General features: G+C 41.0%; 1 protein-coding gene across 1 annotated transcript in view; it reads left to right on the forward strand.

Annotated features, from left to right (window-relative positions):
* Nucleotides 1-18,479, forward strand: part of Znf454 (zinc finger protein 454) — a 28,564-nt gene extending 10,085 nt beyond the window's left edge. The window contains exons 5-6 of the mRNA XM_020166812.2: nt 10,765-13,880; nt 13,912-18,479. Coding sequence (XP_020022401.2) covers nt 10,765-12,101 — 1,337 coding nt within the window. The 3' untranslated portion in view covers nt 12,102-13,880; nt 13,912-18,479. The remainder of the gene's footprint in view (nt 1-10,764; nt 13,881-13,911) is intronic.
* The last annotated feature ends 2,806 nt before the right edge of the window (nt 18,480-21,285 follow it).

Genomic DNA, 21,285 nt, shown 5'->3' on the forward strand with positions numbered 1-21,285 from the left:
CTGCCTCAGTCTCCCGAAACCCTCATCTTTGTTACCTAAATACATTGAGACCCTGGGCTCTCTTTGGTCCCTCCAGAGACTAAGTTGGGGCATCCAAAGGTTTTCTCTTGCTTCCCTTTTCTCCATTACCATCCTTCATGGCCATCTGTCCATTGCCTAACAACAGGTAAAGCTTTGTTTGTTCATCCTGGTTTTTAAAAAATTTTCTGGCAGTACTAGGGATCGATCTCAGGGCCTAGTGCTTGCTAGGTAGGAACTCTACTGCTTGAGCCATGCCTCCAGCCCTTGGTTTTTAAAATGTTTACAGCAGGACTTCTTGGTTGAGTTTAAAAATTCCACAATAATTTTTAATTTCCAGGAACTCTTGTTTCTCTGAATATTGGTTTTTTAAATGAACTCTTATTTGTATTTTACATTTAAATTATCTTCTCTCTAAGGGCTAGGGGTATAACTCAGTGGTAGAGTGCCTGTGTAGCATAGGTGAGGCCCTGGATTCAGTTCCAGCACTCAAAAAAAAACCTTCCTTCTTAAAAACTTGGTTTCCGGGCACCCTCCCTTGAGACCCCTCCAAGCTCTGAGAGCTGGATACTTTCCTACCTCAATAAACTCTCCCGCTTTACTCAAAAAAAAAACCCAAAACTTGGTTTTCAAAAGCTTTCCCTTCTTCTCTTACAGGCTGCGTTCTTTCTCTATGTTGTTTGGTGGCTGGATGTGTTTCTTGTTGCAGGTCTTCCTCAGCTGCCTAGTAGCCGGGATTGACTACCTGGTTAGACACTGGGAGGGCGCAGTCCTCTGGGAGGCTCAGCCTGAGCAAGCAGGGCTTCCATTATCTGCATAGCCCTGCTGGCCAGCTGCCTGGCCATCTCTACCTGTGCAGCTTCACTTTTCCTGCAGAGAAAAGGGCTCCAGTCTCTCTTCAGGTTGAGAGGGAGATCTCCCCCTACCCCCTACTTAGGAAGTGGGTCTGGGGGCCTAAAGGCTTAATGAACTGACCCTACACCAGCAACCTCCTTACTTTATCCACCTTCCCTCCTCAATTCCTGACATGCAACTTTTGGTGATTTGAGAGTGAATCAGGTGGCTTTTTGGTTCCTCACTGCTTGTGACCTCTTGAGTACATTGTACAGGGGGCATGCTTCAAACCCAATTTACATATGTTAAAACCATGCTCTTTTTTTTATTATTATACCAGTACAACTAGGGGTTTGTGTCCTCCACTCAGCCCACCTGAAGTGCCAAGGCCCTATGAGTGCTGACTCGGGCACTCACCCAACCTGCCGTGTCCCCCTGCAGTGTGTCACCTATCATCAATGCAGGCTCCCACCCCCTAAACACTTTCAGTGGTGAAACCCAAAGGCATTTCACTCCCCTCTTGATAAGCTTGCCTGGATAGATGAGGGTTCTCATGTAGTATATGACATTTTAAATATTCTTTACATATAGATGTTTTTATTATCACACTTAGGAAAAGACTTCAACAGACATAAATATCCAAGAGCTGATAGAAAAAGAAAACTGGAAGTTGATGGTTTTGTTAATTATTTTTGAAAGCCCTCTCCCAGATTTTTTGTAGTAAACTTTTCTTTGAACTAATACCTAATATAGAAAAGTACACAAATCATAGGTGTACGAATCAATGAATTCTAACAGTATAAATACATCTGCATAATCAATGCTCATATCAAGAAATAGAACATTACCAGCACCCCCAAGCCCCCCAGTCCCTTCTCAGTTTCTTATGTCCCAAAGGTAGCAACTACCTTGACCATAGATTTGTTCTGCCTGTTTGTAAACTGTGTAAATGGTGTCAGGCGGTATTTGCTATACCATGTCTGACACATCTTCCTTTCAGCAATCTGTTTGAAATTCATTCATGTCACACGCAGCAACATTGGCTCATTCTCGTCACTCTGCAGTGCTTTCCCACATAAAACTGCCACTATCTGTATGTTCTACTCTCACTTGATAACCTGGTTTATTTCTGCCTTGGAGCTATTATGAGTACGACTGTTGTGAACATTTCTTGTATAGCTTTTAGAGGACGTGTGTGTACATTTTTCTTGAGTATATAACTGGAAGTACTGCTTATCCATCTGCAGGCCTTGGTAGATCTAGCCATATCATTTTTCAAAACCTTTATACTAAATTTCCAGAGAGTTCCATATCCTCTTAAACACTTAGTAATATCATTTTTTTTCAATATTGGGGTTTGAACTCAAGACTTTGTGCTGGCTATGCAGGTGCTCTACCACTTGAGCCATAGCCCCCAGCTCTTTTTGCTCTTTATTTTTCAGATAGGGTCTCCCACTTTTTGCCCAGACTGGCCTCAGATTGCAGTCCTCCTACCTATGCTTCCCATATAACTAGGATTGCAGGCATGTGACACCATGTCCAACTTGCTTTTGAGATGGGTCTCACTAACTTAACCCCAACCCCATGCTGACCTCAAACTGTGATCTTCCTGATCTCTGCTTACTGAGTAGCTGGATTTATAGGCATACACAGCCATGCCTGCCAGTATTGTCAGCTAAAAAAAAAAAAAGCTGCAGTCTTCTAGAGGATGTGCAGAGTATTTCAACTTATGACTGGTGAAACTGATTCTTTTTATTCATATTATTTGAAAATCGTCTATGAAATTTTCCCCATTTTCTATTTACTTGTCTGATATTTTCTTATTGATTTGTAGGGTTATATATTCAGGATAATTGCAAATATTTTTTCCTACTCTGGATAATGGTGCCATCTGATAAGCAGAAGTTCTGAATTTTTAAGGTAGTTCAATTTATTATCTCCTGTGGTTAATGCTTGTGTCCTACTTAAAACATCTTAAGATCACGAAGATCTGTGTTTTGCTCTCACAGTTTTATTTTGTTTGCCTTTTGTATTTAGATCTATAATCCACGTGGAAAGTCTGTTATTCACTCTTCTCTATATGGGTATCCACTTGACCCAGGGTCATTACTGAAAAGACCATTTTTCCCCATCGTACTGCGCTGTCCCCTTTGTCATGAGGTGGCTGCCAGTGCATGGCTCTGATTCTGAGTCTATATCTATTTATTTCCATTGTCTGTTTGTCTATAAGTTGTTTCTGGACTGCCGATGCAGGTTCATTCTTCTTGTTTAATCTTGTGCTGACCCAACACTGGTGTAATTGCTCCTTACAGTACAGTGAGCCTTACACTTGCAAGTGTCCTAATTTGTTCTCTTCATTGCTTTTAGAATTTTAGACTTCTAATTTTAAATTTAAAAATTTAATTTTAAATTTAAATTTTCAGAATTTTAGACTGTTATGGCTTCCACAGAATTCCTGCTGGGATTTTGATAAGAGTTGGCCTGAATCTGTAGGTTAACCAGGGCAGTTAAGGGCACTCCATTCTGTGAACTTAGTATACAGCCCTGCTTTTTTTAGGTTTTCTTTACTTTCTCAGAAACTTTTTTTTTTTTAGTTTGGGGTGTGCAGTTCTTGCACATCTTTCATTCTGTTATATTTGTTTCTAAGTATTTGTTTTGATGTAACGATTCATGTCTTTTGAATGTTTCATTTTCTAGTTATTTGTTGCTTGTATAAACATACACTGTTGGTTTTATATTCCCTTACTAATTCTAATGGATTAAACACAGAGCACAGAGCGTTGTGATTTTTATAAGAACACAATCGTGCCATGTGAAATTAATGATATTTGATTCTTTTCCAATCTTTTTTTCCTTTCTTTACCTTGTACCAGTAAGACTTCTGGTACAATGTTGAGTAAAATAATATCAGACATGCTTGTTTCATATCAATCTCAGGAATGTTTTCAATATTTTATGATTAACTGCAGTGTTCAGTGGAGTTTTCAGTAGATTCTTTTCGTCAAATAAATGAAGTTGTACTTCTCTGAGTTTTTAACCATGATTGTGTGTTTACGTGAGTCAGATGCCTTTTTATCATCTGTTCTCCTTTATTATGCTAATCTGAGAGACATCGATGATTGACATGCAAGAATAACCTTGAATGTCAACTTACTTGTACTATATTACTCTTTTTTATGTCACTGTATTTCTTTTTTTTTTTTTTTTTTTTTTGGCAGTATTGGGATTGTGAACTCAGGGCCTTGCACTTGCTAGGCAGGTGCTCTTACTGTTTGAGCCACACCCACAGCCTTTTTTGCATCATTTCTCAAATAGGATCTCACATTTTTTGCCCATGCTGACCTCAGACTACAGTCCTCCTACCTATGCCTCCTGCGTAGTTGGGATTACAAGTGTGTGCCCAGCTCATTTGTTGAGATGGGCCTTGCTAACTTTTTCTCTGGCCTGGCCTCAAATCCTCCTGATCTGCACCTCCCAAATAGCTGGGATTGTAGACATGAGCCACTGTGACCAGTCACTATATTTCTTTTGCTAATATTTTGTTCAGGAATTTTTTTTATCTGTGCTCATAAAAGAGAATGCCCTGTGATTTTCCCACTTTTAATGTCCTCATCAGATTCTGATAGGTTGTGCTAATTTTATAAAGCCAATTGGAAATATTCTTTTTTTCACTTCTCTGGAAGACCTTATATAAGGTTGATGCTATTTCTTCCTTAAAAGTTTAGAAGAATTCCCTAGTGAAATTTCTTTGTGAGAAGTTTTAATTTGAAGATTCTACATATTTATTAGAGGCTCATTTAGATCTTGTTTGTTTGTATGTCAGTGTTGTTACATTGTACCTTTCTAGAAATTTGAGTGTTTTGTCTAAGTCATCAAACTTACTGCCATAAAGTTGTTATGTTTCTATTATTGTATAAACCTTTGTGGAATCAGTCCTGATACCACCTTTCACATTTTTCTTTTGGCAGTACTGGGGTTTGAACTCAGGGCCTCATGCCTGCTAGGCAGGCGCTCTTACCACTTGAGCCATTCTACCAGCTCTGCTTGTGTGTGTGTGTGTGTGTGTGTGTGTGTGTGTGTGTGTGTGTGTGTGTTGGGTTATTTTGAGATAGGGTCTCTCAACTATTTGCCTGGGCTGGCTTCGAAACACAGTCCTCCTGATCTCTGCCTCCTGAGTAGCTAGGATTACAGACATGTGCCACAGCTGCCTGGCCTTTCCACGTTCTTCAATGGGTAATATGTGCTTCTCTCTTGTCTGGCTAGGGAGATCTATCATTTTTTTTTTTAATTGACCTCTTTTTTCTTTATTATTTCCTTCCTTCACCATTGGGTTTAATTTGCTATTTTTCTAATTTCTTGAAATTAGTAATTGATGTTTATATGTGTATTTCCTTCTAAGTGTGGTTTAACTGTATCTTATAAGTTCTGATTAATATTTGTATTATCATCAACTCAAAATATTTTCTAATTTTTATCTTGATTTTTTCTTTGATGTATCAGTTATATAGAAATGTATTACTTGACGAAGAGCTGTCTTAGTTTGTTCTGTTACTATAACAGAATACCACACATTGGGTAATTTATAAAGAAATTATGAATTCCATGCTTCTAGAGGCTGAGAAGTCGAAGTACAAGAGGCCGCATCTGGCAAGGGCCTGCTTGCTGGGTCATAACACAGTGGAACATATTACATGCAAGAGAACACACAAGTGGGCCTGCAAAAGGGAGATCAGATGAACTTACTAGAAGCCCACCACTGTGATAACTACCCACCTCCTCCTCCCAGGAGAACACCATTAACCCACTCAGAAGGGCGGATACCACCTCTCAACTCTAGTGCCTTAGGAATTAAGTTTCTCATATGTGATCTTTGGGGAATATGTTCAAACCACAGCAAAACATTTCTAGATTTTCTAGTTAGTTTTTGAATATTTTGCTATTCACTTCCATCTAATTCCACTGAGTTTAGAGAACATATTTTGAATGATCTCAGGCCTATGTCTTACTTCATATTTGGTTCATGGCCCAGTGTACTGTCAGTTTGGTTGATGGTTTTTGTGTCCTTGAAAACTATGTGTGTTCTATCGTTGTTGGGTGTACTGCTCTAACTATAGGAATAAGATTAAGTTTGTTTGTTGGGTTGAAATTGTTCCTTTTTGAATGGCTTGGTGTCTGAGTCATTGAGTGGCATGTAACCATCTGTCTATAATTACTGATTTGTTCTTTTTCCCTTTTTAGTCCTCTAGTTTTTTACTTTATGCATTTTGAGCTTATGTCATATGCATGCAAGTAGAGAGTTGTGTTACGTTCCTGGAGAACTGGGGACTTGTCTAAGTGCACTGGCTAGCTTTTGCATGATGTAACCTTTTCCAACCTTTTATTTTCAATATTTTGTCTCCATATTTCTAATATTTCTTTCCTCAGTGGCATTTAGTTAGATTTTGCTTTTTTATTCAGTCTCATAATCTTAAGGTTTTTATTTTGGGGTTTTCTTTTGGCAGTAGACAGTACTGGAGTTTGAACTCAGAACCTTGTGCTTGCTAGGCAGGTGCTCTGCCACGTGAGCCACATCAGCGCTTTTTTGCTTTAGTTATTTGTCAGATAGGGTCTCCTGCTTTTTGCCTGGGGCCACCCTTGGACCGCCCTCCTTTTACCTCCACCTCATGTGAGGCTGGGATTACAGATGTGTACACCACACCTGGCTTGTTTGTTGAGATAGGTTCTCACTAACCTTTCCAAGGCCTGACTAGCCTTGAAACTGTGATCCTCCCAGTCTCCACCTCCTCAGCACCTGGGATTACAGGTGTACACCACATGCCTGGGACTATCTTAGTTTTTTAATGTGATAATTTATTTATTAATATAAATGGGATTTGCTGTCTACTGTGCTATTATTCATATTCTGTTTTATTCACCTGCTTTAAATCCCTCTTCTTTCTTATCTTTTCTTGGGTTAAATATTTTTATTGTTCCACTTCCACCCTGTATTGGCTTGTTAATTTTCCTTCGTTAGTCTCTTAGTGGTAAGTCTAATATGCAAAAACTAGCTTATTATTGTCCAACATAAGTTTTTTACTTTTAATAACTCCTGGACAGTACTAGTGCCTTACAATCTGAAAGCATTTTCTTCCTTCCACCTTTCATGCTGTTTCTATTATGTATTTTTACTATTAAATTCTACAAATATTTTTGGTCTCTGAAGACATTATAATTATTGTTTGTACAATCAGTAATATTATTACTTATCCACACATTAATTTTTTCCATTGCTTTTCAATCCTTCTTCCTTGTGGAAATTTCCATATTTCCATATAGTATTATTTTTCTTCCACCTGGAACACTCATGTTTTTCTTCTAATATGGGCCAATTGGTAACATAATCTCTGGTTTTGTTTGTATGGAAATATCTATTTCATGTTTACTTTTTAGAGATATTCTCTGTTTTCTGTTGAAATTCTGTTTGCATTGAATTTCTCTTTTTTAGTTTGGCAAATGAGGATCTTTCAGCACTTCAGATGCTATTTCATCACCTTTTAGTTTCCACTGTTTTTGTTGACAAGACACAGTATCTTATTTTCACTCCCTTAAGAGTAAAGCATCTTCTCAAGCAACTTTCAAGATCCTCTTTGGCTTTCAGTAATTTTATTATGATGTGCCTTAGTTGATTTTCTTTGTATTTATCTTGCTTGGAGTTTACAGTGCTTCTCAAATTTCTGCATTTCTCTTTTTAAATAATGTTTTGCTCCATTCCTTACCTCCTGTCACCCCATAACTCCAATCACATGTATATTTCACCATTTCATCATGTCCTCTCTGTCTCTCTTAAATGTTTTTCTCCATCTTCCAGGGTATCCTAATCAGTAGCCATAACTGATTGGCACAGACTGAGTAATTTATAAAGAATAGTTTATTCAGCTGGTTCTGGAGACTGGGAATTCCAAGAGCATGCCACCATCGTCTTTTTGGCACAGGGCTTTCCTGTGCAAGGGATTCCATGGTAAGACAGAACACACATGGTCACCTGGGTCTTTCCTCCTCTTCTTATAAAGCCACTAGTGCCGTCTTGGGCCCACCCTCACAACCTGATCTAATCCTACCTACCTCCCAAAGGCCCCACCTCCAAACACCTTTAACGTATGAGTGAAGGAATTCAATTTCTGTCACATGAGCTTTGGGAGATACATCCAAACCATAGCACGTGGATATTTTCTGCTCTTGCATTTTTCTAGTTCAGTATTCCTCTCTTCTGCTTTGTTCAGTATGCTATTAAATCTGTTTGCTTCATAATTTCATTTATTCTGTTTTTCAGGTCTAGGATTTCCATTTGATCCTTTTCCAATTCTGTGTCACAATTCTCGATCTTACCTATTTTCTCAAACATTCTAATCAGTTGCTTTAAGTCCATGTCTGACAACGCTGGTTTCTGTGTTCTATGGTTCTTTCTGTTGTTGGTTTTTCTCATTCAGTTTCTCAGTAGTCCTGGTATTTTATTGAATCTTTGACATTATGTGTGAAGGATACAGAGGCTCTGGATGCTTTTACTTTCCTTCCCCTCTGGTATTCCCCTCAGCTAGAGTACAAACAAACCATCTTAATGACATAATGGCTATAGATGGATCAAGGTGTTTATGAAGTTTTTTCAGCCTCTTCTTGGCAGGGTCCCAACTGAGAGCTACACATGTTTACTGTGACCTCGCATTCATGAAGGTCCTGAACTCCAATACTCAAAGACCAGAGAAAATTCTGCATTTCTGATAAATTTTCATCATTTTCCCTGGGAAGTTTAAGAAGTTATCACTTTCTTTGAGGACTAGACAGCTAAGTATTGGGAACCACTTTTCTGTATTTCCCTTCTCTCGCCCATGTTAGACTATCAAGTCTGCCCTGGGTGGCATGCCTTTAAACAGATTCTTTTAATTCATACTTTCTAGTTGTTTCCTGTACAAATTTGGTCTGCTACAGTCTACTCTGTTTTAGTCAGACATGAAAGTCAATCCTGACTATTTTGAGGTTTGATGATAGTCAGCCCTCTATATTTGCAGGTGGATTCCACCATCCATGGATCCTTTACTATGTAGTTAGGCCTATGGTGATCGTTGCTGTACTGAACTTGTTCTTGTCATCGTTCCCTAGACAATACAGTGAAACAACCATTTACATTGTTTAGATAACCCTAAGCAATTTAGGGATTATATGAAGTATGCAAGAGGATGTACCTAGGTTATATGCAAATATGATGCCATTTTATGTAAACAAGTTGAGCATGTGTGGATTTTGGTATCTGTGAGGAAGTGTAGAACCAAGATCCCATGTATATCAAGAGCCAACTGTACTGACATTTAACTTTGACGATTCTTTGTTTAGAGCAAGTACATATTATTCTGAGCTCAGAATTTATGCTTTAAAATGTACCTTTTTACCTCTGTCTTCCAGACAATTAAAGGGTGTTTATTTATTTGTTTTCATTGTTCTTTATGGAAGATTTTCTGGAGTGAGTGGGAAAGGGAAGTGAAGAAGAAGGCTTCTTCTTGATAGGATTTCCCAGGAATCTTGGCATCATCTGTGTTTAGTATCCAGGCCTTAGTGTTATCTTTTTTAGTAAAAAGTTTTAAATAGACTTAAGTTTAAAGATGGATCTTCACAAATATGTGTGGAAAAATAACATGCGATCAGGAACTCTCCTGATTAATTCCAGAATGCCCATGAACCCATGTGAGAAGGATGTTGAGTAAATGTTGAATTTTTGTTTGTGGATTAGAACTGTTTTGTCAAATAATTCATGGGGCCATAGCTACTCTTCCAGTAAGAATCCCATTTGTAAGTGAGCAAAATACTTCTTTCCCCACACTCACAACTCCTCCCTCCTGGACATACTGGCTGCAGCCTACAGATATAGCACTTTATTCCTAAGTTTCTGTTCTTACTTTAAACATCACCATGGTGCAGTAAAACATTACCATACGTTTGCAAACATCACTTCCTCACAACCAGTAGGCAGTCCTATGTTATGTACAGGCTATGTGGCAGCTTACCTTTTATTGTCTATCCGAATACTCAAATGAATATAAAACATAAAAATGTTGTTTGTATTTACTCTTGAGTTTTTTCCTATCAAGTGTTGACCTCTAGCTCGAATATTTTTTTTATTGTTGTTGTTTTGGTTTTTGGCTGTACTAGAGTAAGGCTTTAAGGTTCCTAGGTAGGCTCTCTACCACCTGAGCGAAGCCTCCAGCCCTTTGTTTTTTTTTTTTTTCCTCTGATTATTTCAGATATAGGGTCTTGCTTTTTGCTTAGGCTAGCTTAGATCAAGATCCTGTTTTTTAGGCTTTCCTCCATAGCCAGAATGGTAGGCACACATCACCACACCTAAATTTTTCCATTATCTCACTAAGTTTTTTTGTCCTCACTGGCCTGGAACTGCAGCCCTCTTGATCTCAGCCTCCCAAGTAGCTAGGATTAGAGGTGTGAGCCTCCAGCATCTGGCTTAGTTTCAATGATCTTTTAAGGCCACATCTGGGTTGTGTTAAAGACGGTATCACTAGAATAGGCAAGATTCTTTATATTTCCTTATCCATCAGCATAGTGTAGTCTATATTAGATTTTTTGAGGCATAGAAAGTCAGATAACTTCTGTGTAATCACAAGGAAAATAAGCATTGTACTCAGAATCCCAGCCTAGACTCATGACCTCTGAGATCAAGCTCCCGGCTCTCCTGCCTTACACATAACATGTTAGATCAGCCTCCGCCATAGTCCTGTGCTCATCTCTCTTCCTCTTTCCTTTCTCGTCATCACATCAAAACATCTTCAAAACTGCAGCCTTTTTGTTGGGATTATTAACAGGCTCATCATCTCATGTCATGGAGAAGTTTCTCTAAAGTAAAACAGACGTTTTATTTTTAATGTCTTACAGAGTGGATGACAATACCCATGAGTAAGAAGTCCATTCTCAAAGCAGATGCTCCCTCAGAAGCATTAGGTCAGTGGACAATAAAGGAAGGATTCACCAAAGATAGTTCCTGGCAGTGTGCTGGCCTGCTGGAATGGCAGTGCCAGGAAGGTCAGGAGATCAGTCTGCAGCAAGCAGTCCTCACCTACCGGAACCCCACATCTGGAGTTAGTGAACAGAACTATGATGAATCTGGGAAGGACTGCATTGTGAGCCCATCTCTTGTTCAAAATCAGGGGTTTCAACTGAGCAAAAAAGCCTTTGAATGTAGTGAGTGTGGGAAAGTCTTCTCTAAGAGTTCTACCCTCGGCAAACATCAGAAAATTCATACTGACAAACTGAACACAAGTCAGAAAATGCTTATTAAGGAGAAGCGATACGAATGTACAGAATGTGGGAAAGCGTTTCACCAGAGCACACACCTCATCCATCACCAAAGAATTCATACTGGTGAGAAACCCTACGAGTGTAAGGAATGTGGCAAGGCCTTCTCCGTGAGCTCCTCCCTTACTTACCACCAGAAAATTCATACTGGAGAGAAACCTTTTGAGTGCAACTTATGTGGAAAAGCTTTTATCCGGAACATACATCTCTCTCACCATCACAGAATACATACCGGAGAGAAGCCTTTCAAATGTAACATTTGTGAAAAGGCCTTTGTGTGCAGGGCACATCTTACCAAGCACCAGAATATTCACAGTGGTGAGAAACCCTACAAATGTAATGACTGTGGGAAAGCCTTTAATCAGAGCACAAGTTTCCTTCAGCATCAGAGAATTCACACTGGAGAGAAACCCTTTGAATGCAGTGAATGTGGGAAGGCCTTCAGGGTGAACTCATCCCTTACTGAACATCAGCGAATTCACACTGGGGAGAAACCTTATAAATGTAGTGAATGTGGAAAGGCTTTCAGGGATAATTCATCCTTTGCACGACATCGGAAAATTCATACTGGAGAGAAACCTTACAGATGTGGTCTGTGTGAGAAGGCCTTCAGGGACCAGTCAGCCCTTGCTCAGCATCAGAGAATTCATACTGGGGAAAAGCCTTACACGTGTAATATATGTGAGAAGGCCTTCAGTGACCACTCAGCCCTTACCCAGCATAAGAGAATTCATACGAGAGAGAAACCTTACAAGTGCAAGATCTGTGGGAAAGCCTTTATCCGAAGCACACACCTCACTCAGCACCAGAGGATTCACACGGGAGAGAAGCCGTATAAGTGTAATAACTGTGGGAAAGCATTCAACCAGACTGCAAACCTCATTCAGCATCAGAGGCATCATATTGGAGAAAAATGACATGAATGCCATTTGTATGGAAGAGCTTTGGAATGAGCAGAGTACTTATTGAATCTAAGAGAGCCCTTCTAGAGATGAGCTGTGAGATCTTGTGTCAAGATAGTCATTGTATTTCCTGAGAAACAAGCTTCACAGTGTCACAGGTATTGAGAATTTAAGAATGGCAAACACAGCTCATTGTTTAGTACTGCCTTAGTGGTATAGCAGCATTTTTTATTAGTCTGAATTACCAAATATCAAAACCAAAACAGAGCTTCATTAACAACATAAAAGCTGGTTTATCAAATTTACAATGTGCTAAGAGAATTGGAAAAATTAAGATTGAGAAAAAAGGAACAAAAAGGTAGGGAATGGTCTATAAGCATTTCATTCTTCTAGATTCTTCTATGTAAGAGAAGTTGCCACCTTTGGAGGAACCCTTTTCCCTCTTCACCCACACTCCTGCCACCCATTGTAAAGAAGGTGCAGTCATCCATATGTCAGTCCAGGAATCATTTAAATTATGCTTCCCATAATTCTGCTTCTGATCCTTTTTCAGATTTCCCAGGTCTGTCTGCTTAGCGGCTTCTTACCTGCATTCTCCTCTGGAACAATTCTTTTGAATGGTGTGACCTCCTGACTTTACAACTCCCAACTGTTAATATCACGTTCCTTATTCCCACTACCCTTGGGGAGTGTGACGGTCTGATCACATGAACAGTGTGAATCAGAACCAACACCCAAGATTCTGTGTTTCATCCAGCCCAGCATTCTAAACTTGGAATCTCTGGCTGGGGGCATTTTTTTGAGTTACCCAGTTCCTTGGGCCTCAGCTTGACTCTGGGCCTGGGAGGACATCTAAACAGGGACTTTGCTTGTACAGCCATTGCCCTCCAGCTCTTCTGCCCTATAGTTAGCCCTAGGGCTGGCTCAGCTACAGGTGTGATGACTCCAACCACCTAGTTGGTATCCCTGGCCACCTCCACTGCTGTGACTTAACCATTTCCCAGTGTGCAATTGACAGAGGTATGAGCCCTAAGGCCTCCCGTGGCTGGAGAGTCCTGTGTGTCCATGACATTAGAGTACAGTTAGTATTCCCACAATACTGAACTGCTGCATCCTGGTCCTTGCCCAGCTTTTGTCTAGGTTTTTGAAGGTATTAATTCTATGTTCGTGCAAAATCATGCTTTTGTATTAGAAAGTGGTCCTTTCCTCTCCTCCATCTGGACATTCAGCTACTTAAAGACTTATTCTTATGGTGATAACCTATTAAGTAATTCCATGGATCCTGAAGTGGACAAAGGTACCGTTGACATTCTCCTCCGATCTGCGCAGGCCTTGGTGAAAGGCGAAAGATTTATACGATCTGAAGAGAAACCAGGGTATTGCCCAGGCCTTGGTTTCTCCTTCTGTGCAGTGACTGCCTAGGCTGCTTTTAGGTTCTAAGAGAGACTTGGGCTTGGGAATGGTTCAGGCCCAAAAAGCCTAAGTGATACACTAGTTCCACAGGTACCATTTTCCCACTATTTTTAACCCCTTGGTGCTTTCAGTAGAAATCATAGAGATACAATAACATTTACAAATCTCCACATACACAGCCTCTGACCACTCTTCCCCTCCCCACTACAAGGAATGCAGGAACCTGCACTACTGCAGGCTGGAACACCAAATAAACCATCATTCTTGGAAGTGAAGTGGCAGGTTCCTGGTTTTTGGAAATGCTGTCTATCAAGTCAGGCCCCCAAATGCTACACCACTGCCCTAAGTTAAAGAGGGTATTCTATAGCATGTTGGATTCAAGTTTGATACGTATACATTCTGGCAGCTTCAGAGCCCAACTTCTCTAAATTTAACTTCCAGCTAATAAAGGCCACATATGTGGCAGGTATCTCCTAAGTGTCCAGCATCTCATACTTTCTCTCCCATGCATGTGAAGCAGCATTTCAACAGGTTCCTTGCTACTTACTGCCTGTGCTATGCGCTCTCACATGCATGTGCAGCCTCACACAGCTGACAACTCCAGATTGCACCATAAACTGCAACACTGTGCTCACTGTCACAGATAATCTGTCTTTAGGACTATCCACATGACCTGCCAGGTCCTAACTGAGAAGCACATTTCTCAGCTGAGTTTACTGTTCATTTTGTTAGGTGAAAGCCAGAGAGCCACTGCCACTTGACATGTGCCTCCAGTTGGGCCAGGGCCTCCTTCATCTCGGGGTCAGCCCCGGGAGTTATTCCTCCAGCAGAGTGGCTGCAGTCTCAAGGCCACCCACTGAGGTCACAGCCTTCTCTTCCTTGAGCACATCTCCTTCAGGCCTGGCTCTTCATAAAATCTGATCCTTGGGAGGCCTGTTCACTCAGCCCTGTCTAGGGAAGCAAAGAGTAAGTAAATGGCCTAGTAGATATGCCTGGGTCCACTTGAATGTATTTATGGTAATGGTCCTTGGTGGCAAAGGCTTGATTATATTCTACCATATGGTTAACCATTTGTTGTATGACCTTCTAGGCTAAGGGAGTCCTCACTGCCTGGGTGCTATTCTGTGCTTTTCTAATCTGAAGTAGCATAACAGTCTACCTGGGCAATCTGATCTGCCCCAGCATCACCTTTTGCTCAACCCCTAAATGTGTATGTTTGAGGACTCTGAAGTAAGAGTTCCTCAGCCATAATCTCTTCTGCCAGCCAACCTGCATGGTATTAGACAAAATTTTGGCAGTTACTGAGAAGACTTTTTCTCTGTCCCACCCTCAACCAGGTTCATCCCAAAGCACACGGGGATTGATAGGAAGAGCAGTTCTTCTGTACCTTGCTTTTCCAGCATACCCAACAATGTCTCTCAAGATGCCACATCTGTGTCTGTGGCAAAGGGAGAGTGGGACTTAGATGTGATGCCAGTCTCACCAGCTCTCATCTGGACCATAGGGAACCAGAGAAACAGATCCAGGACTCACCTCCTGTCAGAGCTTTCCCCACACCCAGCAAAACTGCCCAGTGGACAAACCCTTCCAAGTATCAATTCCATGCAGCCCAGAGCAGGGTTTGAGGCCAGGTTCACAGCTAGACCTTGTTACATTTTCCCTGTTTGAGACTCCCATGAGCAGCACTGAAATTGCCTGCTCTTTGGGAAAAAAAACTAGTTCCAAACTACCCCTTTCTAATCCCTCTTGTCCTTCTCTCTTGTCAGGTCATCCTCAACTCCCCTCTTGACTTCCCTGTGTTCCTTCTCCTCATCTACCTAAGATGACCTAGCTTGGACATCAGCATGTCCCCAGGGTTTGCCTTCCTCTCCATTCAGGAACTGCTTTTCAATGATACTTTGACCTGCAGCACTCAGACTTCTGGGTTACTGTGCCTGAGCCTCAGAGTCTTGGAACAAAATAGCCCCCATCAGTGTGTCACCCCATATACCACAAACCACTAAACTTCAAAACCATGTTCTTTGTTTTTATGAAAATAGAATGAGAGAGGCAGCCAGTGTTCTAAGATGTGCAAGTTGTATTTTTGTTACCTGGTTATCTTAGTTAGACATCACTAAGACATGACCAGAAGCTGTGCTTCCAAGTGTTTTTATGTCTTTATTGCCAGTCTGGTTACCTGGCTCCCCACGATAATTATTCAAACCTACCTAGTCCAGAAACTATTTTTCAGAACCTGAAGAACTGTGTCCCCTGTCACTGGTAGTAGCACTTAACATTTGAGGGCATACCTTGTGCCAGGTACTGTTGTAAGTATTAATTGCATATGTTAATTCACTAAATCCTTTCACTACCATCCTCTTTTGTATTCTGTTATGAGCTGATCAACCCAGTGTAGCCAAAGGAAGAGACAGAAGCAGCTCAGAAAAACAAAATTTGGCACATTCACAAGTCTAGTGATAGGCATGGCACACCTTGCAAATCCACATGGGACAAACATCATGGTGGTCAGAGACAAAAGACAAGGCAGAGGGGAAAGCATGGGACCAGAACTTTTTTTACGGGGGTTTTGAGGGAAATACAAGGCAGGGCAGGGAGAAAGGTCTAGCATTGCTTTGTTTGAATAACAGTTAACTCCAAGATGTATAGAAGTGGTCCCTAGTTGCTTGATACCTGTCTCTAGGATGGCTAGGGCAGAGGAATATTGCTTTCTGGATGCAAAGGCCAGGTAGAGAAGTGTGAAGTTGGTTTGTTTCCATATTAATGACATCCATCTGATTGGCACTTTGCTACCTCTGAGAATCTACTAACTGGCTAGAACTATAGGGAAGTCTCTTTTCCAGCCAGACAGGATTGTTTTTTTGTTTTTGTTTTTTGAAGATGTCAAAGTTTCATATTATAGAGAAAATAAAATATGTATACAGTATGAATCCTCATTTGAAGATTTAGGAAAAGGTTAGCAATTTGTTGAAAGTCACAGAATTGGTAAAAGGTGAATCAAAGGCTGGACTCCAGGTGGTAAAGCTCCAGGGCAGAAATGCTTCCCCACTGCATTTGGCCGCCTCTTTGATGGTGCACTCCAGCCCACTAGAGACCCACTCGGCTCAAGCTGTTAGAGTGGAGCCAATGTGAGTGGGAGCTGTATGGCAAGTCTCCAGTCTTGTAGCCATGCTTTTGAACATGTTTTTTCACATCACACACTTCTTTTTTCATTTGTTTTTATGAGGTTTTTTTTTTTGGGGGGGGGGCAGAATCTCTATGTAGCCCAAGGTGGCCTTGAACTTGCAGTGTAGCCCAGATTGGCCTGCCTCAGCCTCCTGAGTGCTCACACCACACACTTCTTCCATAGGAAAGCCTTTCAGCCCTGGGGCTGAAAAATGGAACGAGTTCAGGATGTTCTTCCATCTTGAGAGTCTAGGAACCATGACTTCATACACCTATCTGAGCATGACAGCCTGGCCCTGTGACATCTCATGAGCACAGCCTGTGATAATCACAGCAGGTCCTGGACACAGGCCAATTGAGCACAGTACTCAGTGGTTTTATATGTATGTATTCACTGCCTTATAAACCTTAAATGGGAAAGACAGATATTATAAAATGAAACACAGATAACCAGCAAGTAACTGTAGCATGCTGAATGAGTAAATGAAAAAGCATACTTGCAAAGTCAGTTCATTGTGTACTGGTTACATGGCCACCTCTGGTGAGATAGCACTCACACAACTCACACGAAGTGGTTTTATTACTTAGAGGTAGGCAGCAAGGGACAACAGAAAAATGGGATGTATGATAAGCTTGATAAGCTGGTCCCCGTGGCTCAGGAAAGCTGCTTGGGACAGATGGAGTCTCACTGGGCACTCTGGCTGTCAGAGTCTTCTGCTCACCTCTTCGTCTTCTTTTCATCCTCTTCCCAACATATTAAGCCACTGCAGCAGAGGCTTCTAAGAGTGCTAGTGTGCAGCTGTCTGAGATCAGTGTTACTGCAGTGGGCGAATATGTTTGCTACACTGCTGTGCATGTAAAATGCTGTTTAGTGACATGTGTAAAAGGTGTTCCTGAGAATGTGAAATGTGTGCCTGATGGAGATGAGTGTCGTTTCAGTGAACGGATTATGTGTCCTCTACACAAGTCTGCATGTAATACATTCATAGAGGCATGTATATGAAAAGCTGTTGCTGGGGTATTCCCAACACAGTAGCCAGAGAGGTCCTTTTAATTTGTAAAACCATCTCACTCCTCTCAAAACTCAAAACTGCATAATCTTACTGTGTCTCCTCATCTCACCTACAATAAAAGAAAATCCGTACTTATAATGGTCTACATGACACTCTCCCATTACCTCATGCAACGGTTAGTTTTATATGTTAAGTGGCCAGGCTATGCTACTTTTAGTCAAACATAATCTAGGTGCTGCTGTGAAGGTGTTTTATAATGTGAAATGTAAGTTATCTACAACCAGCCGACTTTAATCAAAGGAAATAATGCCCAATGATGTGGGTAGGCCTCATCCAATCAGCTGAAGGCCTTAGAAGCAAAAGTCGAGATTTCCCAAAGAAGTTTTGCCTCAAGACTACAGCATCGATTCCTGCCCGAGCCTCCAGCCTGCTGCCTGCCTCTCATATTTCAGACTTGCCAGTCCCTATGGTCATGTGAGGCAATTCCTTAAAATAGATCTGCTAAGGTCATGTGTATACATAACAGTGCATGGTTTGAAAGTTCACGTGTTGCAAGTGTTCAGAGGTGGGGCCTTTTAAGAGGTGATTCAGTCATGAGGGCTCCACCCTCAGGAATGAATTAATACCGTTATTTCAGGAATGGGTTTCTTACGAAAAGGTTAAATCCAGCTCCCTCTTGCCTCTTTCACTTGCCCTTCTGCAACGAAACTATGCAGCAAGAAGGCCCTTGTTACATGTGGGCTGTACCTGGACCTCCAGAAGTGTAAAAAATAAATCTATAAATAAATTACCCTGTCTGTGGCATTCTGTCGTAGCAACACAAAAGGAACACAAACACAGTTTCTGGTTCTGAGTCTGTTTCTCTGGGAAACTCTGAATGAGATACTCACTTAGCTTTCTCACAGTGTTTCCTTCCCTTACCAGGCTACAATAAATGTTTTAATAGGTCCTCACACACACCAGGAGTGCTCCTGTACTCACTGCTCCATCTGCTGGGCCTCTCTTCCACCAGAATGCCCATGGCACAGTACCACCCTCTTCATATTAAGCCTATCATGGGCCAACTCTATTTGGATTTTCAGCCCATCACATCCAGCTCCCTACTGCCCTTCACCTACTCTACTATATTTTCTATAGCACTGGTCACCTTTTAATATAACATGTGGTTTGTTGATTTGTCTTTTTTTATGGTTTATTGTCTCTACCACTATGATATAAGTCCCGTGAAGGAACCAGTCAATGTCTGTATTGTCTACTGAGGTGACACAGGTGCTTAGCACAAGAGTAAGCACCTGGGGGTTTTGGTGGAATAATAATGAGTAGTTAGTTAGGGCGGGGAGTAGGAGGGCAATGAGCATGGATCCTGAGACTATAGCTATGGGGTCTCCATGGGCAGTGTGTGGCAGGACTGGGAGAGTCAGTGGTAGGTATATGGGGGTGAGGGGTCAGTGATTTAGGCATCTCCACAGGAATCATTACAGAGACTGTGGCTGTAAGTGACTATGACTATCAGTATCTGTAAGAGATGAATTATCTTGCCCAAGGTTATCTATCTAGTGAGTGGCAGAGCCGGAGTTGATCTCAAAAAATTGTAATCTTAAAGCCATACAACTTCAAGATACGAAAGTTGACTTTAGGAAGTAAAGGGTGGGGGCAAAACAAGGTCTGTGATCCTCGAAATTTTCCCTAGCTGGCAAATCAAAATGGGAAAAATAACTCATGTTGACACTACAGGTAAATTCAGCATTCAAGAACTCTTAATAGAATAACCTAATGATAGTTAATCCAGCAAATTTCTATCAGTGAACTCTGCCTGGGATCCGATAGACTAATGTACCTTCTAGTTCTGTTTTTGAGTCTGTAGGTAAATATTAGAGCTAGTCAAACCAGATGGAGGTGCTAGGAAAGGACCCCAGCAATGGGATCATAGCAACATAGTGCCATGGAACAATTACTTTTGATTCGTGTGTAGGATGGATAAGAGAGAAAAGGTACTAGAAGCAGGAAGACTAGTTAATATGCCATAGCAATTGCTATAGGTTGAGTGTTTGTATCCCACTGCAATTCTTGTCAAAATCCTAACCTCCATTGTGAAGATATTTGGAGGAGGGGCTTTTGGGAGGACATGAGGATGGAGCCCTCATGAGTGGAATTAGTGCCCTTATTAAAAGAGACCCCAGAAAGCTCCCTTGGCTCTTCTGACATGTGAGGACAAAGTGAGAGGATGCCATTTATGAGCTATGAAATAGGTCCTCACTAGACACCAAATTTGCCAGTACCCTGAGCTTGGACCTCCCAGCCCCCATAACTGTGAGACATGATGCCTGATGTTTTCGAGCCACCCAATCTGATAGCAGCCCTAAAATACTAAGACAGTACCCACAAATGGTAAGGCTTAATTAAAATCCCCAAAACCAGTCCTTCACTAATTCATAAAGGCCGCTCATGCCTTTGTCTGCCTCTTCCTTCCAATCCTCCCACTCCGTCCCTGCTCATCAGACCCTTGTCCTGCCTTGGTTCCTACCCTTTGCATTTCTTTACCTTTTTCTCCATAGGTTGAAAAGTCATCTTTGAAACTTCTGAAGCTTCTTGTAATAGCTGTCAGTATTCTGTTTCTGTCCATCCAAAACTAAAGCAGGTTTTCCCCCAAGAGATGAAAAACATTTATACTTTGGAATTTTTCATTTTAGAAAAAAAGGTATCCACTCGCTGTTCCATCCTATAAAATGATGGAAAGATTTGCCTAGAATTCTGCATTTCATTACACTTTAAGGAGTCCTGAGAACCAATAGCTATGTATAAAGAAGCATCAGAAGACCAAAGTCAAACTTCTGGGAAAGGTTATATTTATTTAACAAGAACTCACTGGATAAAGTGAAAGGCAGTGTGTATAATGAATTAGGGGGAAATTTCCAAAGAGCAAAAGTGTAGTAGATGTGACAAAGCTGTATTGTGTCAAAAAAAAAAAAGTCACACCGGTGAGAAAGTGTAGGAATATAACTAATATAAAAAAGCCCTCCTACACAGGTCTCAGCCCCTCGGACTACAGGAGAAATGATCATTATTAGGTGGATAAAGCTCTTACCAACATGTGATCTTACTCTGCTTTGAATATTGGAGAGAAGCATTGTAACTGCAATAAATATAAAAGAAGCCTCCTGTCCAGAACTCCACCTTCACTGGAACATATAATTTATGTCAGGGAGGAGTAAACTGAATTTCTTGTATTCCAGGGCAGTGAATCTGAGAAGGCCTGCAGGTAAAACCTAGCACTTATTCAATGGGAGAGAAACCATTTTAGCAGAATGCCTTATAAAGTCCACAAATTTTTTAAAGTCCACAAAACTTTATTCAGGGGTTCAGTTAGATTAGCCAGGCACCAGAGAATTCAAAACCATGCAGCAAGAAAATCCCATGGGGAAATCTTTAGGAAATTGTCAGCTCTCCACTGAACATCAAAAAAAAATGACCAAAGGGAGCAATGTTCTTTATACACTTAGTGTGGAAAAGCCTCTTGTGGAAGTCATACTTTGTTTACACTGGAGAACTCAGAAAGGAGAGAAACCTCACAAATGTACTAAATAAGAGAATGCCCTGCTCTACACAAAGTA

This window comes from Castor canadensis, chromosome 16 (genome assembly GCF_047511655.1).
Source record: "Castor canadensis chromosome 16, mCasCan1.hap1v2, whole genome shotgun sequence".
NCBI classification, from domain to species: domain Eukaryota; kingdom Metazoa; phylum Chordata; class Mammalia; order Rodentia; family Castoridae; genus Castor; species Castor canadensis.